Raw genomic sequence first — 26,432 nt, 5'->3', positions numbered from 1 at the left:
TCAGACTTCGTTGTGGCTCCACCAAAAGGAAATAATGAGCCTTTCTGCTCTGTGCAGACAAACAGCAGCCATGTGGTGTTCAAGAACAGCATCGTCGTGGGCGAACCTGTAAACAGCATCATCACACGCCAAAACCTGTTGGAGGTGGACTTCTCGTGCTTATACGTGCAGCCGGAAGTGAGCACCATGTCCTTCAACATCAGACAGAGGTGCGTGGATCTTACGATGACACATGGGGACGAGGATACGATCAAAACCTGGCTGGTTCGTGTGTGTCCCGCAGCTCCTCGGTGCATCATGTCGTATCGCAGACGTGGAACTACACGTTGTTCATGAATGCATACACGGATGCCGAGCGCAAAAATCTGCTGACACCGGTCATGGATGTGGACCTCAATCAGGAGGTTTGGATCGAGCTGAGCACGGACGGACTGCAAGGGGGGGCGGTCAAACTGGTGACCGACTCCTGCTGGGTGACCAGTGATCCTTTGCCCACGGCAGATTTGAAGTACGACCTCATCATTGATGGGTGAGAACGTGCTCCAGACTGCACCACGTTTGGTCACAATCTTTTATGGACAGCACCTCCTCATGCCCGTTTTATTCCCGAGCAGCTGCCCAGACCTCAATGACGGTACCGTGGGAATAGAGGGCAACGGGTTGGGAACGAGCAACTACTTCTGGTTCCGTATGTTCCAGTTTGTGAGCAGCAGCGACTTCTACCTGCACTGCGAAGTGAACCTGTGTGTGGAACAGGACTGTTCCCCGGTGAGTTGCGAACGCATGCGCCTGCGCATTCTTTACTTCGACTGACATGCGAGAACAATTTTGTCTTGTGTCGTCCACACAGGATTGCAGTCAGCCTGGAGGCAGGAGACGCAGAGCCTTACAAGAAAGCAGAGGCGAGAGGCTGAGAGACAAAAGAAGCGGTGACTTCATCTCGATGGGGTGGAGCAATTAGGTACCTGCTCATGAAACACTCTCCTTGGTCAGGGATGTTCATGAAAATCAGCTCTGGCGAAACAATGTGGGATTAAAAAAAGGAACTATACCAATTAGCACTAATGCTGTCCTTTGTGTTTTCAGGTGACCCAGTTTCAGGCCAGTATGACGGACTCGTGCTTGAAGTCAAGCAGGGTGTGATAGCGTTACATGGACAGAGCAGTGACAAATCAGCCATGTTTCTGCTGATTGGGGACAATGATTTGATTGATTTAAAAATGGAAGAGGGGTTTTTGAATATATTATGCATACAATGGAACCCGCTTAAACCGGTCCCGCTTATGTCAAGTTCAGGGGTGTCCCTAAAAATATAATTTAACAAGAAAAGAAAAAATAAAAACAAAAAAACCCCAGCAAAAATGGACAAATCAGCAGTAATGTCACGAGAATAAAGTCAAACTATTAAGAGGAACAACGTGTAGTCCAACAAGAATTTGTAATAGGAATAAAATAAAGAAAATAATAAGAAAATCGGAATTTTATGAGAACAGTGATGTAATATTATGAGAAAAAAAAAATTAGTAGCATAAAGTTGAAATATGAAAAAAAGACAAAAAATATGTTCTTTTTTTATTTCGTGCTATTATGGGAAACCAACCAAACAAAATTGTAATTTTTGAAAAATGATCTTGTGGAAAAAGTCTTAATATTACGGGGACAAAATTTACAAGAAGAAAATTGAAATAGTTGGAATTATTATTTTTTTTAAACCCAGCAGAAGTGGAAAAAAAATGCAGTAATTTGACAAGGATAAGGTAAAAATGTTAAGATAAAAAAGTCACAATTTTACAAGAATAAAGTCGCAATATTATGAGAAAGATAAGGTCAATTCAGAAGCATACAGCTGAAATATTAAATTAAAAATATTTTATTTTTTTTAATTTAGTTTCTTAAATGATGGGAATAAAGTCAATAGTTGGAAAATGACAAAAAACAGCAAAAAAACTCGTAATATTACAAGAAATATGGCGTTTTAGTAGCATTCAGTTGAAATATTACATGTATATTTTATTTTCTTTATTATTATTTTTTTTATTTTATTTTCTTAGTCTCTTAAATAAAGTCAAGTTGGGGGAAAAAAAAAAAAAAAAGACCAAGATGGATGTTCGTACTAATAAAACGCTTTTTCACCTATATCACAAAGCTGAGATGCAGTTTTTTCTTGAAATACTGTATACATAACTTGTATATCGGCATGTGTTGCGTTACAAAATATCAGCGACCCTTGCGTCTTTTCATTTTTCACTAGGTGGCCCTCGCTGGAAAAGGTTTGGACACCCCCGGTTTCGTAACACCACATTCAAATGTGCACACAATGGCCTCCTGCTCAGTGCAAAGTAAGCTTGAAAATAAAAGCACGGCAGTCGATGCACACTTTAAAAAAATTAAATTGTTAGTCACTGGAAGAAAGATTTGCGTATGGACAAAATCTTTATTGTCACTGTAGTGAGGACATACTACGAAATTACTTATCTAACAGTTGTTAGATAAGAGTATGACATATGAAAATCTAAATAAGGGCGAGTTTCGATTATGTCGTCAACCACTCATGTTGACGTAAGCGGGTTCCACTGTACATAATGGGTATCTCATGAATAGGGTTGGGCATCGTTTGAATTTGAGCGATTCTGGTTCAAATTCCCTGTTTCGATTCCGGTCCCTAACGATTCTCGATTCCGATTCTTTTCAGAGGTAGGATCATAAATATCTTTACATGGGAGTACTCGTTCACAAATGATTTTTATTTTGGAAAACCTCATGAAAAGAAACAATGACACAGAATGCAGAACAGACAAAGTGGAACTTAACCATGTTACCGAGTTCCTACTAACCTGTGAGCAGAATAGCAAGGAAGTGCGGCGACTGGAGTAACACTTCATGCGTGGTCTTGCCAACTTCCTGGCTAAAGTTAGCATTAAGGTTAGGTCGTTTATCTATGAAAAAGTACACAGCTTTACGTTAGCAGGATATTTGAGTAGGCCACCGTATTCACAGTATAAAGTGTCATTTGTTTGCTGCTGCAATGTTGGCAGAAGATCGACGTAATTTGTTGTTTTACTTACCTGACCGGTTGGAAGAAGTCCGGCGTAGCGCGTCAAAAACAGGGCTCTCTGTCCACCGTGAATCCAGAGGTGTTTAATCATGTTAGTGGTGCACCCTCCCTTCATGGTATGATGGCGATGCAATAGTTGCACTGCGCGGACTGTTCATTTTTCTTGCAGAATTTCAGCCAAACTTTCGAGTGCCGTCGCACACTGTCCATGGTTGGAATGGATGAACACAAACGCTTCCTGACGCGTCTTCTTCGTTGATGTTCACCGGCTTCTTCTTTTTCCTGTTATCCGATCAGCAGGCTGGTCGGTCATCGAAAGGCGGAATTGAAATTTTTAAAGATGAACCATTCTGGGAGAATGGGAATGTTAGTCTCGGATCCCATCGATGCCCAACCTTACTCATGAATGGGGTTAAGTGCTGTGATGACTATGTAACAAATGCAGTTGAAAATGATAATAAAAAGGTGGTGATTGCAAACATAAGATTGAGATCTTGTTTTCCTTTCAGTTTCTAAACTATACACATGTAACCCACCCTGTTTCGCACTGCCCGCACCGGGGCTTGAACACAGGACCTTCGTAATGGGAGGCGAGGGTGCTGAGCACGCGACTAAAAGCTCGGACTGTCGGCTGTGTGTTCAGGGCAGCTCTTGAGGCTGATGGAGTGAGGTTTACCAACGTACACTCGCACAGCCTCACAGGCTGGCATCTGTTACACACATACACATCAACACTCCAGGTATTTTGGGCGGCATGGCTCAGGTGGTAGAGTGGTCATCTCCCAACCTAAAGATTGCTGGTTTGATCATGTCCTCCCGTGTCGAAGTATCCTTGGGCAAGATACTGAACCCCCACTTGCTCTTGATGCTGTGTCATCAGTGGGTAAATGTGGTAACAGCGCCAAAGCGCTTCGAGTACCTTAAAGTAAAAAAGCAGCATACAAGTCAAAGTCCATTTACCTTTTACCAACTGAGCACAGTTTGCGTGAACATTTCGAGGTGGGCGTGTTGTCAGGAAATGTCAAAATTGGCTGGTGGGTGGCGAACAACGGCAACAGCTCATGAGCTGATGGACGCTACTTGGCCTCCACAATGATAGGTTTGAGGAAGTCCCACACGAGAGTCGGCAGCACGGTGTTGGTTGGCTGCTTGGTAATCTTTAAGAACGCTGCCATGGCCTCTAAATTGAAATCCACCCAGGGGATCGTTGTCAGCAGATCAGAGTGCAGGCGACACTCTTTAGAGCACGGTCACATATGGAACACGCTTCCTTCATCCCTACGGACCATCGTCGACCGGGTGGGCCACTGGCCTCGTGGGCTGCAGACCCTTAAATTAGACACAGCCAGTGTGACAGAAGCCTGCTGACCTCAACTGAGGATACAGTTGGACATTGGATAGAATACTTTCGGGAACTCAATCCCACGGTGCCTCAAGATTAGCAAATTAGTCTCTTTTGTTACGAGTCCGTAGGGTGTGTTCCAACTACAGGAGGATCACACTCCTCAGCCTTCTTTTTAATCCGGCCCACCGAAGATTGTACAGAATTAAGGTTTGATGTGAATGATTGCGTTCGTTTCATTTTGACTTGTAATGATGGCATTTCAACACCAGGTGGCGCCGTAGGCCATTTCCAATTACCGTTCTTCTTCTACTGGTCAGACCAGAACCCATCTGCAACAATGTCAAAGAAAAGAAAAGTTGACAGTGAGTGCCGGGTGTTTAACAAACTTTTTTTACTGGTCCAAGGCTGTATGGTATGTCTTATTTGCCAAGAAACCGTTGCGGTTTTAAAAGAATACAACATCAGCCGTCACTTTTCCACCAAGCATGCTTGCAGGCTCAGCAAAACACCTTTATTCCATCCATGAAGCAAACACGAAGACAAGTTATTTACTGGCATTCAAACTAGCAAAAGCCAGCAAGCCTTTCTCCGAAGGGTAGTTTGGTAGAGACAGCAGGTATTTTATATCCTGAGAGCAAGAACAAATTTGAAAAAACTAGCTTATCACGCAGGTCAGTGATTCCCCGTATTGAAGTAATTGACGAACACTTAACTAGCAAGCTAAACAAAAAAGCGGAGTCATTTACATGATATTCTTTGGCACTGGACGAAAGCCATGATATAAAGGACACCGCTCAGCTTTTCATTTTTATCAGAGGGATTCATGAGAATTTTGAGATAACGGAGGAGTTTTTGGATATGGAATCCCTGAAAGGAAAAACAAGGGGAGAGGATTTATTTAACAGCGTGTCAGCAGTCATACAGAGGCACAAGTTACCTTGGAGTACGCTCGCCAACGTTACCACAGATGGATCGTCAAATCTGACAGGAAAAAACGTCGCGATGCTCAAGAGAATTCAGGACAGGGTGAAAGAGGACAACCCTGAGCAGGAGGTCATGTTTCTACACTGCATAATTCACCAGGAAGCGCTGTGTAAATCCGTGTTGCAGCTTGACCACGTAGTGAAGCCCCGTTGTGAAGTGAAACTCGTTAACTTTATTCGAGCGAGGGGACTTCACCAACGTCAGTGTATTAATTTTCTTGAGGAAACTGACGCGGATCACACGGACTGACTTTACCATTCTAATGTCCGCTGGTGAAGTTTTGGAAAAGTATGTCAACGTGTGTGGGAGATGATTTGGTTTTTGGAGCTACTTGAGAATACTGACACATTTCCTGAGCTGGATGACACAGTTTGGCTTTGTGATTTAGCTTTTACTGTGGACATACTGGCACACATGAACGAGCTGCGTGTGAAGCTACAAGGGAAAAAACAGCTTGTGCATGAAATGCAAGCAAACGTCAGAGCCTTCAAAACCAAGCTGCTTTTTATTTTCGAAGCAAATGTATGTTAATACATTAATGTTTTTTTCTGTTTATGTTTATATGTACTGTTAACAAATGCAGTTTTTTTTATATGTATCATATCTTGTGCTGACCCGGCCCGTCTGTCAAATTTTAAAAGTCAATGTGGCCCCCCGCCCGAAAAGTTTGCCCACCCCTGCTCTAACCCAAGGCAGCTGTGGATACAAATGTAGATTACCACCACCAGGGAGTGACTGAGGAGTACTTTACTGTGAAGTGCTTTGGATACCTTGACAAGCGCTACATAGAATCTAATCCATTATTACTACTATGGGGCTTCTAAACTATTTTTACAAAAGGAGTTTACCGAGGAAAACAGGATAGTTGACAGTTATGGGGACCCGTGGCTAGTTAATGACCGATGATGTCAATGTTTGAGGTCACGCCAGTGCTACGCAGCCGATTAGGTCGCGTATAAGGAGAGACTATTCGTTCTCCTGACCATTGGACTAATGTGTTGTATGGGTGAAATCTTAAAAATGTCTTTGTTGTACAAGAATCCTAAAAGTGCTGTAATTACAACCTGTCTAATCTGAAGTTCCTTTCTGTTTTCAAATGTAAAAATGAAACAGGTACAGGTGAAATAAATACCTTTTATTATTCTTCACTGTCATAACGAACACACAGCTGTTGCATTACTGCAGAATTTGGCCAAGAAAGTTTAAACGGCACTGCTGCATTTGTCTGGACCAACCATGCATAAATCTTCCCAAGTGAAATAAAAAATATATATATTAAAAAATTATACGTACCACTGATATACAGATCTGATATAAACAGGCGTATTGGTCACAAACCAATTAGAATTATAAACATGGCTTCTTTTACAAGACACACATAAACAGACTTTAGAAAAACAAAAAAAAGGTACATTTCACTTTTTTACATTTGTACAAGTTTTAATCATCGGTGTCCTCCGCTCGTGATGACAACGCTTTAGGCATTATGGGTGGCACCAACTGAGCATAGACAGTAGTTACACACACACACACACACACACACACATACAGTGGCTTCACACACTCAAGTGAGAATGCGTACTGACAAATACTGGTAGTGAAACGTTAATCCACTGTGGTGAATGAGGCCATCTGACAACTTACATTCATTGCAAACACACACACACACACACACACACTTATGTGAGGGAACATTATGTTATGTGCAAAGAAACAGCTGAGGAAGAATTGCAAAAATATAAAATAAAAACTACAGAAAACATAAAATAAAAAAACAAACATTTAAAAACTCAGTGAGTCAAAGATAGTGCATCCTGGTTTAAAGGTTTAAACACAACATGGCCACTAAAGTTTCTATGACTGTATGAAGAGTATTTGTTATAGTGCCATGCGGAGTGAATGTTAAGTGCCGTAAGAGGAATTGTACATTTTGGACAAAACGGGATGGAGGGGAAACAAGTGTGTATTAGTGGCTTTTTGATCCATCAAGTGACCGCTGAAGGCAAAAACACCCTCTAAAATTTAACTGGAATATTTTACCTACAAGACCAAGTGTGGTCATTCCAGCAGACATCAGGCTTCACATTTAACTAAACTACATGAAGCTCAGGGCGTGGTCAATATGGAACATTTAGTTAGGTATGATGGAAGCCAAGTGTACATTTTTTTGGTAAACAGGGGGTGGTGGGGGATCTTTTAAAGCAGACCTCTCTCTGGTGTGGCTCTCATTGGCTGACTGACAGGAACATTTAAGGCATCAATCTCAGGCCAGATGGAGAGTGTTACTGATGGCGACTCACGACTGTGTCACTGCTAAAAGGAACATACGCGAAAATGAAGTATTTGATCCCTTGCTGATGAGGTTTATTGTAACCAAGACAGACACAATGTTGAAAAAAAATTCAGAAAAACTACTTGTTAGGTCGATAAGACACTTACATCACAAAAATCTAACCTCTCCACCACCATGGGCAAGACCAAAGAGCTGTCAAAGGACCGCGGGGACGAGATTGTACAAGACTGGAATGGAATCATTCAGAAATAGAAGAGCCCCAAGCGAGATTTTAAGGGTACGGATGATTGTGAGAAAGTTGAGAGAATTACACGGGAGGAGTTGGTTAATGATGTCAAGGGAGTTGTGAGCACAGTCACCAAGAAAATCCACACCTGCCAGACCTGAAGACATTTCATGAGTCGGATGAGGCCAAAAGTGATCTCGATGGCATAAACTCTGCTCAACGTGTTTGGAAGCAGAGAAATGCGGCCTAAAACACAAACAACTCCATCCCCACTAGCAAACATGGACGTGGAAACATTCTGTTTCTCTACTAAAGGTCTCTCCTGAGATGTGTGCAACCCTGGCGACCTACTAGAAGAAACATCTGAGCTCCGAGCTTGCCAACAACTACTAAGCCACGTTTTGCATTGGGGATCAAATACAAATGAATTTTTCTTTGTGTTTTTTCTGGATTGGTTTCACATTCTGTCTCTCTACCATAAAGAATTATGGATTGTCTTTGCAGATTGGTAAACTTACTAAGCAGGGGATCAAATACTTAGCAGCCCTAGACTGCAACACAGCTGAGGGTTTCATTCAAGGTCTTACAGTTTTTTGTATGTGTGAAAATTACAGTGACTGAAGCAGGCTTTCTTGCATCTATGAGATATTGTGTGTGTGTGTGTGCGTGTGCGGGCTAGCCAGCGGCAGGACTTGGAGCCAACATGTGTGACATAATGCGACGACGACAAACTCATTCAGGCAATGTGGAGAAACTGAAAAAAAGGCACATGGCAAAATGGCGACCGAAAAAGAAGGCGAGATGAAGGCAGGTGAGTGGAAGGTGTTGTCTGCATGGGGTTTTTTTTTAGCAGCAAGTCCAGGTCATCACAGGCAGGAGACTACATTCTGGGGTCTGGTCCACAACAACGACACCAACATTTGAAGAGAGGGCATTAAAAAAAGGGGAGCTGTTTTCTGAGAGTTCTGAGATCGCGCTTGATTCCTCCTTGTTTGAGAAAGTAAGGTGCAAAAAGAGAAGACTTGTGTCTTCAGCAGTTTCATACAAAGAGGCCTGGAAGCACCCAACCATCTTCCTGGTCCAATATGGTTACAGCAAGCAAGCCCGGCTTTAGAAGTGGGTGTGCTGTCAGGCTAAGCCGCTCTCATCTTAATGTACAAAGATGTGCCTCAGCAGCTCATCTGCAGACGGACGCTGCTTGGTCTCCACAAAGATACGTTTGAGAAACTCCCTGCAGTGGTCCGACACGTGAGCTGGCAGCACAGGGTTGGTGGGCTGCGTGGCAATCTTAAAGATCGCCGCCATGGCCTCGAACTCCGCCCAGGGGGGTCGTTGGGTCAGCATTTCCACAACAGTGCAGCCAACACTCCTGAGAGGACGACACACATACAGTATGGAACGTGGGTTTCCCCTCACCCACACGGACCATTCACATTCATCCAAAATAAACATGTACAGCGAGTCCTTTGATGCAAAATACAGTGGAACCTGATTATGTCGACGTCCCTTGGACTGGCGGACTCACATCGACATAAGCAGATATAGACATCACCAAAACTGGCCATTGCTTGCACATTTACTTGTGACTTTGGACGGAGACATACGGAGAATGGGCGATAGTAAAGTATTCATTTTTTGTATATTTTATACTTTTACCTAACAGAGTTACTGCATTGTATGTCTTGCCTACAATGACGAAAAAGGTTTCAGACATGCGCAAATTTTTCTCCTGGTGGCTAAAATTCATTCTTTCATGTTTTTTTCTATACCACTTGTCCTCACTAAGGTCGCGGGGGTTTGCTGGAGCCTATCCCAGCTGACTTCGAGCGAGAGGCCACATATAGACAGACATTCACATTCACGCCCAAAGGCAACTTAGAGTCTCCGATTGGGCTGAAATAGGATGAAGTATCCAGAAAAAACCCACGCACACACAAGAAGAACATGCAAACTCCACACAGAGATGCCCGAATGGAGATACGAACCCACATCACCTCACCTTCATCACCTGACAGTGTGGCCAAGATGCTAACCACTAGGCCACCGTGCAGCCCCAAGCTTACAGCACCTGGTGTTCCCAGGCGGCTTGGCATCTAAGTACTAACCAGGCCTGACCCTGGTTAGTACTTCTGAGATCAGACGAGATTGGGCATCAACAAAGTAGTGAGGGCTACCAATACAAAAAAAAAAAGAAAAAAGAAATGGGTACATTTTGTTCGTTGTTGTAGTAGAAGCAGGTTTCCCACTCTTTCCCTGAAATTATCTTCCAGGACTTTTAAAAGGACATTTTCAGCTGTTACAGAGATCAATACTCATGATATTTTTTAACTTACAGTTGCTAGTTTGGTCTCTAGGCTCAGGGTCTCCAACCAGTGGGAGATACCAGTAGCTTGCCAGCTGATTTTGAGTAGCTCACCAAAGGGTCAATGAATACTGGCTTCAACTCTAAGTATTTTTTGGGAAGCACGATATACATTTTTTCCAACAGATACCTTTCTGCTTCTCAAGACTGATACTGATAAAAATTTATTTATAGCTATTGTTTTTTTTTTAACTATAGATTGAACTGTAGTTTGTGCACACATAAAAGTAAAGAGAGTCAAAGATGGATTAGACAAAAACTGTGCCTGTAGACTTGTCCTAACCATATATAACACCACTATTATTAAACAAAATATAAAGAAACAAAAATCGAGAACAGTTCTGTTTCTAGAAATGGACGTTTATTTTTCTCAAACAAATCAAAACTGTATACAGTCATCCCTCGCTATATCGTGGCTCGAATATAGCGTTTTTTTTTTTTATTATTATTAATGAATAAATGATCGCTGTTTCATGGTTTGACTATGGCCTGTTAGTCAAAAATATTGAAAGATGAGTTACATGTAGTACTGTGGTCACGAGGCATCGGTAATGTTATGAGACATTACATTAGTTAAAGTAGTTTAAAGCAGTTAAAGTATGGAATGAAGAAACTGATCAAGTACTTCAGGACTGCTTTGGCTGCACAAACTGGGATGTGTTTAAAACTGCAGCGGGGAGAGAAGATTGTACTGCTGATTTGGATGAATATGCTTCTGCTGTTACTGGCTACATTAGCACATGTATAGAGACTGTTACCACCACCAAGTATTACAGAAAATACCCTAACCAAAAACAGTGGATGAACTGTGATGTAAGGGCTAAGCTACGTGCTCGTTCGACTGCATTTGTCATGGGCACCGCTGATGACTACAAAAAGGCCAGATATGACCTGAGGAGGTCCATACGGGAGGCCAAAAGACAGTACAGACAGAAGCTGGAGGGCTACTATTCCACCTCAGACCCTCGGCGCATGTGGGCGGGGCTCCAGCACATCACAGACTATCGACAGCAGAGTAGCGTAGCCACGTCCAGCCAAACCACACTTCCAGATGAGCTGAACGAGTTCTATGCCCGCTTTGACACCCAAACTTCTGATGAGCAGAGAGGGTGGCTGAACCTGGGGAGCACACAGGACGCACCTCTCATGGTGACATCAGCTGATGTGCGCAGGGTTCTAAACAAAACAAACCCACGAAAAGCAGCAGGCCCAGACAACATCTCAGGACGTGCACTTCGGGTTTGCTCATCAGAGCTAGCTGATGTGCTTGCTGACATATTTAACCTGTCGCTTGCACAAGCATCTGTACCGACCTGCTTTAAGTCCACCACCATAGTGCCCGTACCCAAGAAGAGCAACGTGACCTGCTTGAATGACTATCGCCCTATAGCACTCACTCCTATTGTTATGAAGTGCTTTGAAAGATTAGTCATGACCCACATCAAAAAGAGCATCCCGGCGGCAACTGTGGACCCTCTACAGTTTGCATATCGCCAGAACCGGTCCACGGATGATGCAGTCAACACTGCCATCCACACAGCCCTTTCTCACCTACAGGGCCAGGACACATACGTCAGAATGCTATTTATAGACTATAGCTCCGCTTTTAATACAGTCAGCCCCCACAAACTCACAAATAAGCTCCTCACACTTGGCCTGTCTCCCTCCCTCTGTAACTGGGTGTTTAACTTTCTCACAGGCAGACCCCAGTCAGTCAGAGTCCACAACCGCACATCCAGCTCAAGAATTGTGAGCACTGGGACCCCACAGGGGTGTGTGCTGAGTCCACTCCTCTACACGCTCTTCACCTACGATTGCGTGGCCTCCCACAACAACACCAGCTTCATTAAATTTGCGGATGACACTACAGTCATCGGACTGATCACTGGTGGTGTTGAAACATCATACAGAAGAGAGGTGGCGGACCTCATAGCTTGGTGTCGTGATAACAATCTCCTTCTCAATACAGATAAGACTAAAGAGATGATCATCGACCCAAGAACAAGGGAAAAGGAGCCACATAGACCCCTGTTTATTGGTGAGACTGAGGTGGAGAGGGTGAAAACCTTCAAGTTCCTTGGCACACACATCAGCGAGGACCTCACCTGGTCTCACAACACCCAACAAATTCTGAAGAAGTCCCAAAGGAGACTGTACTTCCTGAGAAGACTGAGGAAATTTGGCATGTCCACCACAATCCTGAGTTGCTTCTACAGATGCACCATCGAAAGTGTCCTTACCGCCTCCATCACTGTTTGGTACGGTAACTGTACAACACGTGATAGGAAGGCACTCCAGCGGGTGATCAAGACCTCACAGAACATTGTTGGGGCAGCCCTCCCCTCACTGCAAGACATTTATACATCTAGAGTCCTACGCAGAACACACAACCTCATCAAGGACAGCACACATCCACAACACTCATTATTCACACTCCTACCATCAGGCAGACGCTACAGGAGTTTGAAGTCCAGGACCACAAGGCTGGCAAACAGCTTTTACCCACAGGCCATCAGGCTTCTCAATGAAGCACTCAGACACGCCACACGCAACACACACTCATAGCACTTTATTTATTTATTTATTTATTTGTATTATTTACTAGCATTAATGTCTCTTCTGTTGTTGTTGCTTAATTTCTTGGTATTTATGTATATGTGTTTATGTTTCTTATGTTCTTATTCTTTCTTGTGTTTTTCTTTCTTTTCCTTGGGAGAATGAACAGAATAAGATTTTCATTGCATGGTATAACTGCTGTTTTACCATGCACATGACAATAAAACTCTCTTGAATCTCTTGAATCTTGAATTACGTTTCACACTGCATGGAGACTGGTTATTGAGCCTGCAGAGCCGAGGCGACATGTCATGGTTGAGACGGACATGCAATGGCTGAGATCAAGTAAGAAAAAGGTGCTCTCATTCCGTGTGGAAGTGGTAAGTTTTGGGCTTCTTTATCCTTTCCCCCGTTTGGCATCCCCACTCCAAAAGTAAATTGGAGAGGCTAACTAGTTAGCTCAGTAGCTTGCTATGCTAGCGGCAGCTGTCTGTCCATGCAGTGATCCCGTAGCCTGAGCAATGTGATGAGGTGACAACACGTGCGTGCGCATAACTTTTCACCTGTCGGAAGTCACCAGGCAAAAGCGTTTCAAAGACATTTAACCTTTCTTCCTCATTTTCCATATGTTTTCTATGACTGGAAAGTGGGTCGATCATTCTCCAGGTTTTCCAGGACACGTGGGAATCCTGATTTTGCAGTTGTTGTTTGACGCTGCTTAGCAATAATGAGTAAGTTAACATAATACAACACATGTCGACATAAACGGACTCACTTTTCATAGAAATGCATGCCAACGTCAACTTAAGCTGGCACTTTTTAGTAATAAGAAGAATACAGTGGATCGTGACTTGATGAGTTGGTGGACATAGACGGGTTGTCAAAATAAATGGGACCGACTTGAACAGGTTCCACTGTATAGCTTAACATTGGACTGAATTCTTAATTGCAAGGGTGACCAGTCCTGTCTGCACCCCGCCTCTGTACAAGGTGGGATAGGTTCCACTCAAACTGTAGAAAATGGAAGAATGAATATGTGGTCTTACCAGATGTCAGCCTTCCTGCCGTAACCCTCGCCACTAATTACTTCCGGGCTCATCCAGTAAGGGGTGCCGGTCACCGACTTGATTCCTGTTCCTGACAGACAGATGGTCTGCAGCCGCCGACTGGCCCCAAAGTCGCCCAACTTCACATTTCCGACAGAGTCTCTGAGGATATTGGCCCCTGAAGACACAGAGTTTTGAATGAGACTCGCATCTTTCAGGCACATTCAGGCCCTAGCCCAGATACCTGGAGATAACACAATGACACAGGCATCACCTTTGATGTCCCTGTGAACGATCATGTTGCTGTGAAGGTAGGAAACACCTTCAAGAATCTGCCGAGTGTAACGACGTGTCACATTCTCTGTCAGTGCGCCATAGGACTTCACTTGGTCCTTTATGGAACCCTAAAGACAAGAGACATGCTTAGTGGAGCATTCAGAGCTTAACCCACAGCTGAGAGGACATGAGAACTCACTCCAGGCATGTACTCCATGAAGATGGAGAGCGTTCGTTCCAAGGTATCTCGCAGACAGCCGTAGTATTGCACGATGCGCTCGTGACAAAGGTTTTTCAGCAGCTGAATTTCGCACTCCAGCGCACTCACCTCCTGCTCGTAACAAAAGAATCTTTCCAGCTTTCCCGCCACATGAGAAAGAACATTAAAAGTAAAACAATTCTGACCTTGCTCGTCTCAGGACTCTCTGGATCAAACTGGACCTGTTTGACAGCCAGTTCCCGTCCAGTATCAGCGTCATAGCAAAGGAAAACCCGTCCGAAGGCACCCTGGCCAAGCAGCTTCCCCAGACGCCAGTTGGTGGGCGCTCGTGGTGCTGGAGATACATTGCATGGTCAAGGTGGAAAAAAAAAAAAAAAAAAAGCCGAGCTGTCGGGATGTCAAAGAGAGAACTCACAGCGGCTGGGCGGACTGATGTCCATGACTGTCAAGCTTGGGGTGGTCGACTGATTGACTTCAATGTCACTTCCTCTTCGTGGCCGCCTGGCAGGCCCAGCAGCATCTTCCAGGTCGGGGGTAAAGACACTGCTGCCGCTGCTGGTGCTGGGAGACTGCTCCGTGGGGCTGAAGCTGACAGGTGAGCGGAGACCGTGTGCCTGTGTTCGCCGAGCACGAGGGAATGTCTTCCTCCCTGGTGCACAAAAAAAAGGAGAGAAAGGTGTGTTGTACTTGCATCACCCAACGTTTGAGAGGGAACTAGAACCGAATGCACACCATCACTGTAATCCTGCAAGCCGAAGGGAATGCCGTATCGCCGAGGATATGTGCCTCCTTTTCCTGTCTTGTCAAAGACTGGGATGTCGTACTCTGCAGAAGCGGGGATAAGGAGCGCTGCTCATGACAAAAGGTATAGAAGATTCTCTGAATGGGTATGTACCAGTGCTGCAGCCATACATACAGTGGGGGGGTGGATATATCATACAATATTTGATCCCCTGCAAGCATTGAGACCAGGATATTCTTATCCAAGATCGTACGAAACGTGGCCCCATTTATTGGCCACTGAATGCAGCCTGTCCCCTTAGCAAAGAAGCAGCCCAAAAGCAAAACGTTTCCACCTCCATGTTTGACGGCAAGGATGGTGCTGATCCGTCACCTTCCTGTTTTCCTTCCATTTTTAAATTATCACACTAACAGTGGTCTCTTTTTCACCAAGCATCAACTAATTCATTTATAAACCTTATTTAATGGGTGTGTTTGTAGAAGCAGATATGGACTGTGATATTCTGCATCTCTTTGTTAAAATCAACCTAAAATAAAAAATGAAAGACTTAGAATTTAAAAAAAATTCATATCAGTGCTTGGTGGGGGTGACAACTTACAATATCAGCAGGAGATCAAATCATTATTTCCCCCACTGTACATAGACAGTACCTGCACCTGGAAAGTCCTGGTGGTTGTCAGGGTAGCTCTGTGCTCTCGGCATCCTTGACTTTGGGTAGTCGCTGTTTAACAGACGATTATCTCAGTCAAGTATGGTATCATGCAATCTCACTGCAGACTGACTAAATTTGTCCTAACCTGTCCAGAGGGCTGTCCAAAGAAGGACAACTTCCAGACGCAGAATTTTCTGGACTGCTCATGCTCAACGGGTCCAACATCTGAGGAGAGAAAGACGCAACACTCATATTTCCCATGCACGGAGAATGGCAAGGTTTACATGCTTGAAACTGAGGAGGAGCACCTGGTCCATGCTCTCTGGAATGAACTCTCCTTCGCTGTTGATACTTGTGAAGGAGCCATTCCTCGCCACCTGCTGGAGTGCATCAGGAATATATCCAGGCGGAGGAGAGCTGCGGTCCGTCGAATGAGACCCTGAGCCAATTGGACACAACATTTGCTCAATAATAAAACCTTTGGGCCTCTAAAACACAACTGGCCTTGCACGTCACAAGCCACTGGGTGGCAAAGCTTCACTCTGGGTAGGTGATTCAGTAAAAATATTGTTATTCTCTTACCTAATGATCCAAGCATGCTCTTCTTGTCTGGGACTCTGAATCCTGTGTTGTCCAACTCCTCACAGGACGGCAGAAGGCCCATATTGCAGGAAGAGTTCTGGAAACATTGGAAATACACATTGTATCCCACTAGGCACCAGACAATTGGCTACTTCGTTATAGTTATCATTGACAATGTCAGAGAGATTTTGTGTTCCTAGGTTTGGCACATGATATAACAGAAAGTAATGATACAGCATCAAGTCACTTGCAGTTGTAATCACTTGTGTAAGCATACTGAAACCAGGAAGTGCTTCTGAAGTGTGTTGTAAGCCCGTAGACAAACGCAAAGTCTGAACAAAGCCGACTATATACAGAGATAACTACATATGAATGATGACTGAAAGGGATAAATGAACGTTTAAGGTTACTTTTACCGTCGTTGAAGACGTGAATCTGGATGCGACTGTTCCCAAAGACACGATGTCGCTGCAAGACCCCACACGGACACCGCCTTCCTGTTGTGCCATGAGTTATTTACTGAATTCCATAATGTTTTTCACCTCCATAACCCAAAATGGAGCCGAAGAAAGTTGTAAGTCCCAGCATTTTGATAAAGTAGGTGGACAATTCAAAATATGACAAAAAATATGATGGTGTGTGGTCTGTGTGGTTTCTCGCCATGACATTGTGTCTTTGAGAACAGTCACATCTTCAACAAAGGTAAAAGTAACCTTAAAGGGATAGCTCGGATTTTTTTACATGAAGTTGTATGACATCCTCATCAGCAGTGTAGTCCATCAACAGTGACTTACCGCGCACTTGGTCCCGTGAGCCCAGTTCTGGTCTGATTTCCGTGATGAGAAACGTAGTTCTGGTTAGTTATTGGGGCTACTTATGAAAAGAGTTTGGCTTCTCAAAACAATATGCGTTCGTAAGAGTAATACATTTGCATGACAAAAATGCCTCCTTGAAAAAAAAAAAATTCAAAGCTCACAAATTGCTTGGCTTTACTTTTTCTGACGTCGTGTTAATGCACACTATCGGCTGTCAAATGCTGTTTATGTGATGAGAATGGCTGCGACCCTCGCATCTTCATCCGCTGTGGAACACATACGTAAAAAAGATGGCTGCGATGACGATGCATCTTCATCACACACACAACAATGGACAGCCAATAGCATGTTAACATTTTTGAGAGACAACTGCTGATGACAGATTGGCTACATAGCTGACTTTCAGTTCCCATTTTGTTCGTAAGCTAAGGATGCTAACAAGGACGTTTGTGATTAAAAATACAAAATAATCATACAATATATGATTAACAACACAGTTGGACTCATGCAAATCATATTGTAAGCCAAACAGAAAATGTACACAAACTGAGGCAAAATCTATAAATCAATTCAATATTTTTTTACCCAGCCCCTAATTAAAATATTTAATCTGTAATTGATTTTGATAGGCAGCTCCCTCCTCCTACTCAACGCACAGTTCCAGACACTATACAGTCTCGGTCAAAAGTTTACATACACCGGGGGTTTTCAAAGTGTAGCACAGGTTAAGACCAGTTGAGAACCCCCGGTACACAGGGTTTCTTTGTTGGTGTTGTACTGAACCCAAGTTACCTGTGAAGAGATCTGCAGCACCAAGAGGATCTTCAGGCTCTTCATGTGAATGCTCCGATCCAGTAGCTCCACCGCCTTGTCCAGGTCATCCTGAACGGTCAGAGGAATCACCAGCTACAGAAGCCAAGGGGCGAAATAAGCGAGGAGAGCTCAGTGAATGTACTGTTCATCTGAAAAGACTGACTGGGTCAGTTAATAATGGTCTTAACAGTTTTGGCTCTACCTCGTTGTTGCTGTAGTGAAGGTCCATCGCCTGACCAAAAGCCACCTTAGCTTTTGCCCTCAAGTCATCCAACTTGATGGGTCGACGGAATTGCAAAATTCTACAAAAATGAAGACGTCAGAGGTCAAAGGGTGTGCAGAGGAGCACGAGTACTGAAGCAAGCCCAAGCCTCACCTCTTCTCGCCTTTAAACTCGAACTTCACTCTGACGTCATTCTGTCCCAAATGCAAACATTGAGAGAACGTCAAATGTCAGAAGAAACGACATACTGAGAAGATGCCAGTTTTTGTTCTTTGCGTTTTCTGTGTCATTTAAGCAAAGACAAAACCAAACTATATTTACTGCCTTCTGCACTGTTTGGCAGTTTTAACTGTCTGTGGCATCGCACTATTAGAAAGAAACTTGAAAGAATTCACTGCTTTCACTGAAAATAAATGTGTAGAGCAAAAATGTTGCAGGCTAGTTTGTGCAGTATGTTTCTAAGCGCCTAAAAAGAGTATGTGACCTGCTCTGAAATGGTTCTAATATCGTTTATATGCCAAATAATACATTGTGATATATATTGTTATCACAAGAGGCAGCAATGTACACTCCTGGTCAAAATTTTAAGACCAGTTGAAACTGCAAGAATTTACATTTTGCACTGTTGGATCTGAAGGAGGTTCTACGTAGAGTTTCAAAATACAAAAAGAAGACATGGGGAGTGAGACAAACAAATGTTGAGACACGCAATTTATTGCAAAGAACAATTAAACCGAAATAGGATATTCATCATCTGATCAAAAGTTTAAGACCATAGCTAAAAAACAAAAAAAAACAAACAAACCGAAACCCCCTAAAATAAAACTAAAATGTTCCCAAAATGACACAATGAGTAGCTGCACCATTCGTGTTAATCACTTCAAAAATTGGCATGCTTGATGCCAGTGTTTCAAGGAGGCTAGTGGGAATGTTACTCCGGGTGGTGAAGATGGCTTCATGGAGGGCACATTGTCCTGTTGAAAAAGTCAGTCATTACTAGGGTTGGGCATCGAGCGTCGATGGGAACAGGGAATCGTTCATTCTTTAAAATTTTGATTCCTACGTTCGGTGATTGACGAACCCGCCGACCGGAAAAAATGGCCGGATAAAACCAACTAAGAAGAAGGTGGCGAACACCAACGAAGAAGAAGCGGTAGCAAGCGGTTGTGTTCATCCATTTCAACCATGGACAGTGCGCAACGGCGCGCCAAAGTTTGTCTAAAATTCGGAGGAAAAAATAAACGGTCGGTGCAATGCGACATTTGCAACGCCATCATACCATGAAAGGAGGGTGCACCACTAACGTGATTAAACACCTCTTGGATTCACAGTGTACAGAGTGCCCTGTGTTTGACGCGCTACGCCGGACTTTTTCCAACCGGTCAGGTATGTCAAACAATAAATTACATCAATCTTCTGCCAACATTGAAGCAGCAAAAAAATTATACTTTATACTGCAAATACGGTGGCCATGTCAAATATCCAGCTAACCTAAGGCTGTCTACTTTTTCATAGACGTTAACGCTAGTTTTAGCCAGGAAGTTGGCAAGACCACGCGTTAAGTGTTGCTCCATACACCGTACAATATTCTGCATGCAGGTTAGTAGGAGCTCAGTAACATGGTTAAGTTACACTTTGTCTATTCTGCATCATAAGACACTCAACACATAAACAACAATGTGTCATTGTTTTTTCATGAGGTTTTCAAAAATAAAAATCATTTGTGAACGTGTACTGCTATGTAAAGAGACATCTAAACATTTATGTTCAAGTTCAATGGTTTGATATTTATATAATGGTTGAAAATAGCCCTGTGAGAAATTCATTCATAAAAAGTTTATATAATAATAAAAAAAAAAAATCATGGAGAGATTCAGACATTTCAAGAACTTTGGTTAGCGCCCTCATTTAAACCATGAAACTTTTATGATCCTACCGCTGAAAAAAATAGGAATTGAGAATCGTTAGGAACCGGAATCGAAACGAGGAATTGAAATTGGAATCGCTCAAATTCAAGCACTGCCCAACCCTAGTCATTACCACAGACGAGGGCCTTCAGAGGGATGCCCCCCTGCGACATCGCCACATAGCCAGCTGCCGTTTGACGTCCCCGCACAACCTGAAGCTCCATTGTTTCATTGAAAGATAAAGCACCCCAGATCATGGCACCTCAGGTGGGATCTCCTTGTCATGCCAGTAAGTTGGAAGCAAACATTTTTCTCATCAGAGACTAAAACGTTCTGTGGCAAAGAGACAATGCTTTTGAAAAATGTTTTTTGTTCTTAAAACCCTTCTCTCGCAGATGCCGTCTGATGGTTATTGAACTGCAGTCTGCACCAGTAACAATCTTCATTTGGGCTTAAGATCGTCCCGTGTCTTGATAGACAACCAATCAAATCCTCCGGCTCAGGGCCGGTGACATTTTCTTGGGTCTTACCACTTTGAAGCTACTTAGAACCTTCTTAAGATCCAACAGTGCAAAATATCAATTCTTGCAATTTTTCAACTGGTCTTAACATTTTCTTCAGGAGTGTATATAGCAATATGGATTTTATACATGAAGTAAGTCTGCCCTCACCAAAGAGTTCGCCAGGAGCCAAAGTAAGCTTTGAGATGAGATGAGAGCCACAGAAAATGGCTCTTGCTCGGCACCTCCATTGTGCACTTAATCACTGAAAACCAACTCGGAAACAGCCATAATGGAATAGGGGTATATTTGAGCACGGTGCTTACCAGGTTCTTGGGCGAGGAGGCTTTGGGTTTGCTCAGGTCCGACATGAAGCCGGCAGGACGGCTGGAGCGGTGCAGTTCTGCCAGGTCCTGCATGATTGACTGCAGCGCCTCCTGCTCATCTGTTCATTCAAACAAAAAAAAGGAAAATAAATTAACCCCTGTTCATAAAGTAGAACATAGAAACAATCAAACACACTACCTTAACTTTTGATTTTTTTTAAATAACGTATAATTAAAAAAATAACATGATAACACAGTTATCAGTAACAGTAACAGGTTACAGTCGGCTGTAATTCATGCCTAAAGCAACACACCGCAAATTTTACCGCTTGTTAATGTGTCTTACGATGCCCGCTGACGCCGGGCAAATTCAGACTGAAATAAGGACATGAGGCATGTTTATTCTTGCACCAAGCTTGTCTTAGCTGTCAAGAGACATTCTGAACACACACAATACACTTCAAAATAAGAGCACTGCCTGCCACATCCTAATTGTACAAAAAAAGTAGTGTGTCATAAAAAATGTATTACATTAATAACACAATTGGAATAGCATTGGTGACCAAGTCCTGCTTAACCACAAGCATGGTGAGAATTTTGTATCAATGTGTGCAGAGGGTGGCATCCCATAAGAAAAGTTAGCCAGGGTACAGGCGTTTCTGAAATACTGGGCAAAATTGTCCAGTGATGTATTGCAGTGGTTCCTAAACTTTTTACAGTCGCGTACCCTTTTCCGACATTTGACTTGAAGACATGTACCCCCTACTGCTGCACACTTAAAAAACAAAGCATTTTTACATGTCATTAAATTTAAATATGAATCAGGATTAATTGGTTAATTAATTTTATAGTAAGTAATTCTGGTTCAAAACTTTGTATTGTACATGCTCAAATTTTGAAGAAAGTTTTACCAGATAGATCAGATGTCAATTTCTCTTGGAAATGAATAAAGTATCTACGTATTCGTCCGACATATCTTATTTCAGCCGAATTTTAGGATCCTTCCCTTTGAATGGGTTGAACCTAAGCTTCACTTTTTCACTTGCAACCACTTTGATTTAAATATGCACATTAATTTGATCCCAAATTGAAAGGGAAAGGTGAACAAACATGACAAAGCAGTATCTAAAAGTACAAAAATACACACAAGCAGCGATAAAGCCTCATTTTCTTGGGAATCCCCACTCTCTCATCCTGACACGCACATACGTGTCTCCTTCCTTCTTTCTGCTATGACCATGTGCACCGTGTGCTATGAGGCGTTCAGGTGCGCTCATAATTGTGTTAGCCGCTAATTGTTTTCCATTTTTATTCACGTAGCCCCAATGACAATTGGCGTACCCCACTTTGGGAACCTAGGATGTATTGCATCAATAAATGTAAGTATGTTTGCTTTTAATTAAAGGACATTTTACTTACTGTCACAAAAGTACACACTCTGTGCTGGTAAAATAAGTGCAAAAGGTAAAAGACGGAATTCTAAAAAATTTACACGAAAAAAAAAAACAATTTGGAAAGAACTAAAACAAATTACTTAGGGCCCTATGACACCGGCATTTCAGAAAGTGAAACCCGTATTTAAAATAGATTATTTACACAGAGTGAAATATTTCAAACCTTTATTTCTTGCAATTTGACCATTATCACATACTTACAATGAAACCCAAAAATTCAGTGTCTTAAAAAAATGTAAATATTGTTAAAAAAAAAAAAAAAAGCCATGGTGTCACAAACTAATCAGCTAACTAACTCCAAACACGTGCAAAGGCTTTCTCTGCATTTTAATGAGCTCTCAGTCTGGGTTGATAGGCTACATAATCATGGGGAAGACTGTGGACTTGACACATGTCCACAAGACAGTGACTGACAGCCTACACATGAAGGGTAGGCCACAAAAGGCCATTGCTGAAGAAGCTGGCTGTTCAGAGTGTTGTATCCAAGCATATTCATAGAAAGTTAAGTGGAAGGAAAAGGTGCACCAGCAAAAGGGATAAGCGCAGCCTTGAGAAGATTGTCTAGAAAAATCCATTTAAGAATTAGGGAGCGGACTGAGGCTGGAGTCAGTGCATCAAGAGCCACTACGCACAGACCAATCCTAGACGTGGGCTAGGAATGTCGTATTCCTCATGTGAAGCCACTCCTAAACCAGAGACGTCAGAAGCGTCTTACCTGGGCTGTGGAAAAAAACTGGTGGTCCAAAATCCTCTTTCCAGATGAAAGTCCATTTTGCATATCATTTGGAAATCAAAGTCCCATATTCTGGAGGAAGCATTGGAGAGGCACAGAATCCAGGTTGCTTGAAGTCCAATGTGAAGTTCCCACAGTCAGTGATTATTAGGGCTACCATGTCATCTGCTGGTGCTGTTCCACTGTTTTCTCAAGACCACACTCTACGCAGCCATCTACCAGGAAATTTTAAAGCACGTCATGCTTCCTTCTGACAAACTTCACGGAGATGCTGATTTCATTTTCCAGCAGGACTTAGCACCTGACCACACTGCCAAAAGGTACCAAAAGCTGCTTCAACGAACATGGTGTTACTGTGCTTGATTAGCCAGCAAACTCGCCCAACCTGAACCCCACAGAGTCTATTTGGTCAGGGTCGTCAAGAGAAAGATGAGACACATCAGACTAGAGCCCGACAGATATGAGATTTTGGGGCCTTGCCGAAATTAGGGTCTGAAAAAAGCCGACATATTGGCCGATAACTGATATATCAGCCGATATACGAAATAAGAGCACTGACATAGACAGGCTATATACTGCACATACAGGAAGTTTAATTAATAACACTGTCAACATAGGGACATGCCTCTGTGATTAACTTTTAAGTGTTCTTTGCTTTGCTGGTGCAGGAGCCCTAGCTATCTAACGTAACGTCTCCACACCTTACTCTTGCCCTCTGCCTGTGTAATGAATGAATATATATATATATAGTGTATTTTGATAATTAGCATAGAATTTGATACTATAGTTGACCATTTTTAAATAAAAACAAGTGGCTGCATTGGACTGAAGGTGATAATACATAGTTTAAACACCTCACATTAGCCTAATACATGATGTGTTTATAAAAGACACAAAAACATCTTACCAATATCAATTAGTCATACTATTTACTAGCTATAGACAAGTTTCGTATGCAGCCACTGAGAATTTGCAAACAGCTGAAAAACCAACCCTAAAGCAAACATTAAAAAGTGAAAAAAAAAGTTCAATACAAACAAAATAATAAATCAAAACATGTATCGCGTTACTTGACTTAATACAAGAGACTAAACTACATTTTATATAACAATGTAACTGCTTTCAAAACATTAACTTGTGAATGTATGAGTATGTGTATATCTGCATATATTTTTTTTCACTTTAAAACGCTGTATAATGGTCTTACATAATGGTGGACATGTGGATTAACAGTTGAATCTATTTTTAAAACTTGCTTGAAAAAACTACAATGTCCTCCTTGACTGGCCCTGACAGCGTGGCACTAAAGTGTAGTGTTATATTGTTTTATAAAGTCACAGATTACCATGGTGTAAAAATAAATAAATAAATAAAGTAGTATGTTTCGCAGTTTCTCACGTCGTCGTCTCCTGCTGCGGAGTGAGTGAGTGAGTGAGGCACTGCGTTGCTTTGTCTGTGTGTGTGAGGTTGACCATCGGTATCAAAACACTTGTCACTGTGTTTCCATTAGCTGCATAAGTTCTGTTTCATCCTATAAACGACACAGATACATACCCATCATAATGACACGGCTATTGACCCAACAGTCCAGGCAAGAGGATTCTCCCATCAAAGGGATTCCTTCCTCCTGTAAGAGCACACAACACACAAGTTGGAGCAGGAATAGGCTGGCTGACGAGTGCAACGGAACACTTGGTTGACATGTTGTCTTCATGCAGCACCATGTATCGAGCACAGCCAGCAACAGTACATTTTACTAACTACCACCGCATGTTTTAACATAGACAGCAGGTTTTTCACTAGACAGTAATGAACTTTCGCTCCTTACCCATTCAAAGCACAAAACTGTAATGATGAGTGTTTCACTTGAATATATAACATGACAATTCACATGTAACAGCCATGACAAGGTTAAAAGATGACACTGCTGACACTGTTCATCTTGCTCAACAGGCAGTTCATTGTTGTTTTTTGTTTAGGGGTATATGTATGTATGTGCATGTGTGTGTGTGTGTGTGTGTGTGTGTGTGTGTGTGTGTGTGTGTGTGTGTGTGTGTGTGTGTGTGTGTGTGTGTGTGCGTGTGCGTGTGCGTGTGCGTGTGCGTGTGTGTGTATATATATATATATATATGAAGAACATTAATGATTATCAGCTGATGCAGTCTATGGGCATCACTCATTGACTACAATCATGTTGGGACTTCACACACTTACAATATCATTTACACTGTGTTGGTAACATGCTAGCGACCCAGCGTTGCTATACTCACAACAAACATTGCAGCCGTGACTGTGGCCTGCTTGGTGGTTAATTAGCTTCAATGCTATCGGCGAGAGCAAGTTGATAGCTAAAAAATGTCAACTGTTGCGATTCAATTTGCCATCCCAATAAAATAACAGGCTGTGTCGTCTCACAACATGCTAAAATGGCCGTGACTGACGACGGAAGCGAAGGGCAATAAAAAGCAGAAGACAGTTCAGCGTGCAGCTAAGCTGTCAGGCCGGGGGAAGTTGTCAAGCTATGCTAACGCTAAAGTGGATGCACAGTGGGGCTATACCACGATGTGGTAGTAAAACAATCCTTCACCGTTACAATGATAATCTGGTTTGCCACTTGTATTCCACGTATCTTACCTGTACGGAATTCTATTTACTCCCTCATCCACAGGGCCGGTGACTCGCGCACCGGGCCCCGCGGAGAGCCGCTGGGGGAAGCCGAAGTTTGGCACTCCGCTGGCAACTTCACTCGAGTGCTGTTGGAACACGACGACGAGGCCCTCGGGCTGTCACTTTAACCATCAATGTATCTCCTGGCATACAAATGTACCATTCATCCGGTGGTGTAGCCCCTTCTCCGTGCTGTTAGAAAAACGAAGTTACGGAAGAGCTGCCATTTTGTGCTACTTTTCGTTGTGTTGGCTGCCTAGGATAGCTTTGCTTGCTGTGTGGCCTCATCTGCATCAAGGTACTGGATTGTTGACAGCGAGTGCCGGAAGTTGCTACATATGACTGACAAAACAAACGTCTCATGCGATGACACTATAGTAAATAAGCTTTTATTTTGTTATTCCACATGAGGAAATACCACCGTTTTCAGAGTCTACCTGAGCTGTCAGAGAATGATAGCAATTCATGAATATACACACTAAATACAACTTGAACACCAAGACTGTCCTTAATTTTTTTTATATTCATTGCCAAAATAGCTGCAAGAACTGATCGAAAGTAATTATAGCGTTTAACAGTATCACAGTGTAACAATAAAATGTTTATTACGAATTATGATTTTATTTTGAAAGTGGGTCGTTTGTTAACGTCAGTT

The 26,432-nt window shown here is 42.8% G+C and overlaps 2 protein-coding genes across 10 annotated transcripts; one reads left to right on the top strand and one right to left on the bottom strand.

The window, feature by feature from the left end:
• The first annotated feature begins 292 nt into the window (after nt 1–292).
• LOC129186744 (zona pellucida-like domain-containing protein 1) lies at nt 293–1,312 on the top strand. The gene is made up of 4 exons (XM_054785313.1): nt 293–529; nt 615–768; nt 851–961; nt 1,087–1,312. Exons 1-3 carry the CDS (start codon nt 333–335, stop codon nt 959–961), a joined length of 462 nt encoding a protein of 153 aa, XP_054641288.1. The 5' UTR covers nt 293–332; the 3' UTR covers nt 1,087–1,312.
• Nucleotides 1,313–6,498: 5,186 nt separating this feature from the next.
• On the bottom strand, nt 6,499–26,097 carry map3k2 (mitogen-activated protein kinase kinase kinase 2). 9 transcript variants are annotated; one of them, XM_054785237.1, is made up of 18 exons: nt 25,938–26,093; nt 25,745–25,863; nt 24,665–24,737; nt 20,924–21,042; nt 18,344–18,384; nt 18,170–18,269; nt 17,947–18,060; nt 16,340–16,436; nt 16,066–16,196; nt 15,903–15,982; nt 15,756–15,826; nt 15,096–15,212; nt 14,779–15,012; nt 14,549–14,697; nt 14,343–14,474; nt 14,112–14,271; nt 13,868–14,045; nt 6,499–9,272 (listed from the first exon to the last, which is right to left on the bottom strand). In XM_054785237.1, exons 3-18 carry the CDS (start codon nt 24,717–24,719, stop codon nt 9,053–9,055), a joined length of 1,998 nt encoding a protein of 665 aa, XP_054641212.1. In that variant the 5' UTR covers nt 24,720–24,737; nt 25,745–25,863; nt 25,938–26,093; the 3' UTR covers nt 6,499–9,052. The 9 variants fall into 9 exon arrangements, with proteins under 9 accessions (XP_054641212.1, XP_054641204.1, XP_054641238.1 ...); XM_054785229.1 differs by having other exon boundaries at nt 25,745–26,096; XM_054785263.1 differs by having other exon boundaries at nt 14,142–14,271; nt 25,745–26,096.
• Nucleotides 26,098–26,432: the final 335 nt, after the last annotated feature.

The sequence above is a fragment of the Dunckerocampus dactyliophorus genome, chromosome 1 (assembly GCF_027744805.1).
Source record: "Dunckerocampus dactyliophorus isolate RoL2022-P2 chromosome 1, RoL_Ddac_1.1, whole genome shotgun sequence".
Taxonomy (NCBI): domain Eukaryota; kingdom Metazoa; phylum Chordata; class Actinopteri; order Syngnathiformes; family Syngnathidae; genus Dunckerocampus; species Dunckerocampus dactyliophorus.
Note: the sequence above shows the minus strand (reverse complement) of the source record. Positions and strands in the feature narration are given on the sequence as shown.

Bases quoted from the DNA above. Each gene is read 5' to 3' on its own strand.
- LOC129186744 (XM_054785313.1), top strand. From the start codon at position 333: ATGAATGCATACACGGATGCCGAGCGCAAAAATCTGCTGACACCGGTC. The intron at 530-614 runs GTGAGAACGTGC...ATTCCCGAGCAG, and splicing joins TACGACCTCATCATTGATGG to CTGCCCAGACCTCAATGACG. The intron at 769-850 runs GTGAGTTGCGAA...TCGTCCACACAG, and splicing joins TGGAACAGGACTGTTCCCCG to GATTGCAGTCAGCCTGGAGG.
- map3k2 (XM_054785229.1), bottom strand. From the start codon at position 24,719: ATGGGAGAATCCTCTTGCCTGGACTGTTGGGTCAATAGCCGTGTCATT. The intron at 14,698-14,778 runs GTGAGTTCTCTC...ATGTATCTCCAG, and splicing joins CATCAGTCCGCCCAGCCGCT to CACCACGAGCGCCCACCAAC. The intron at 14,475-14,548 runs GTCAGAATTGTT...TGTTACGAGCAG, and splicing joins AGAGTCCTGAGACGAGCAAG to GAGGTGAGTGCGCTGGAGTG.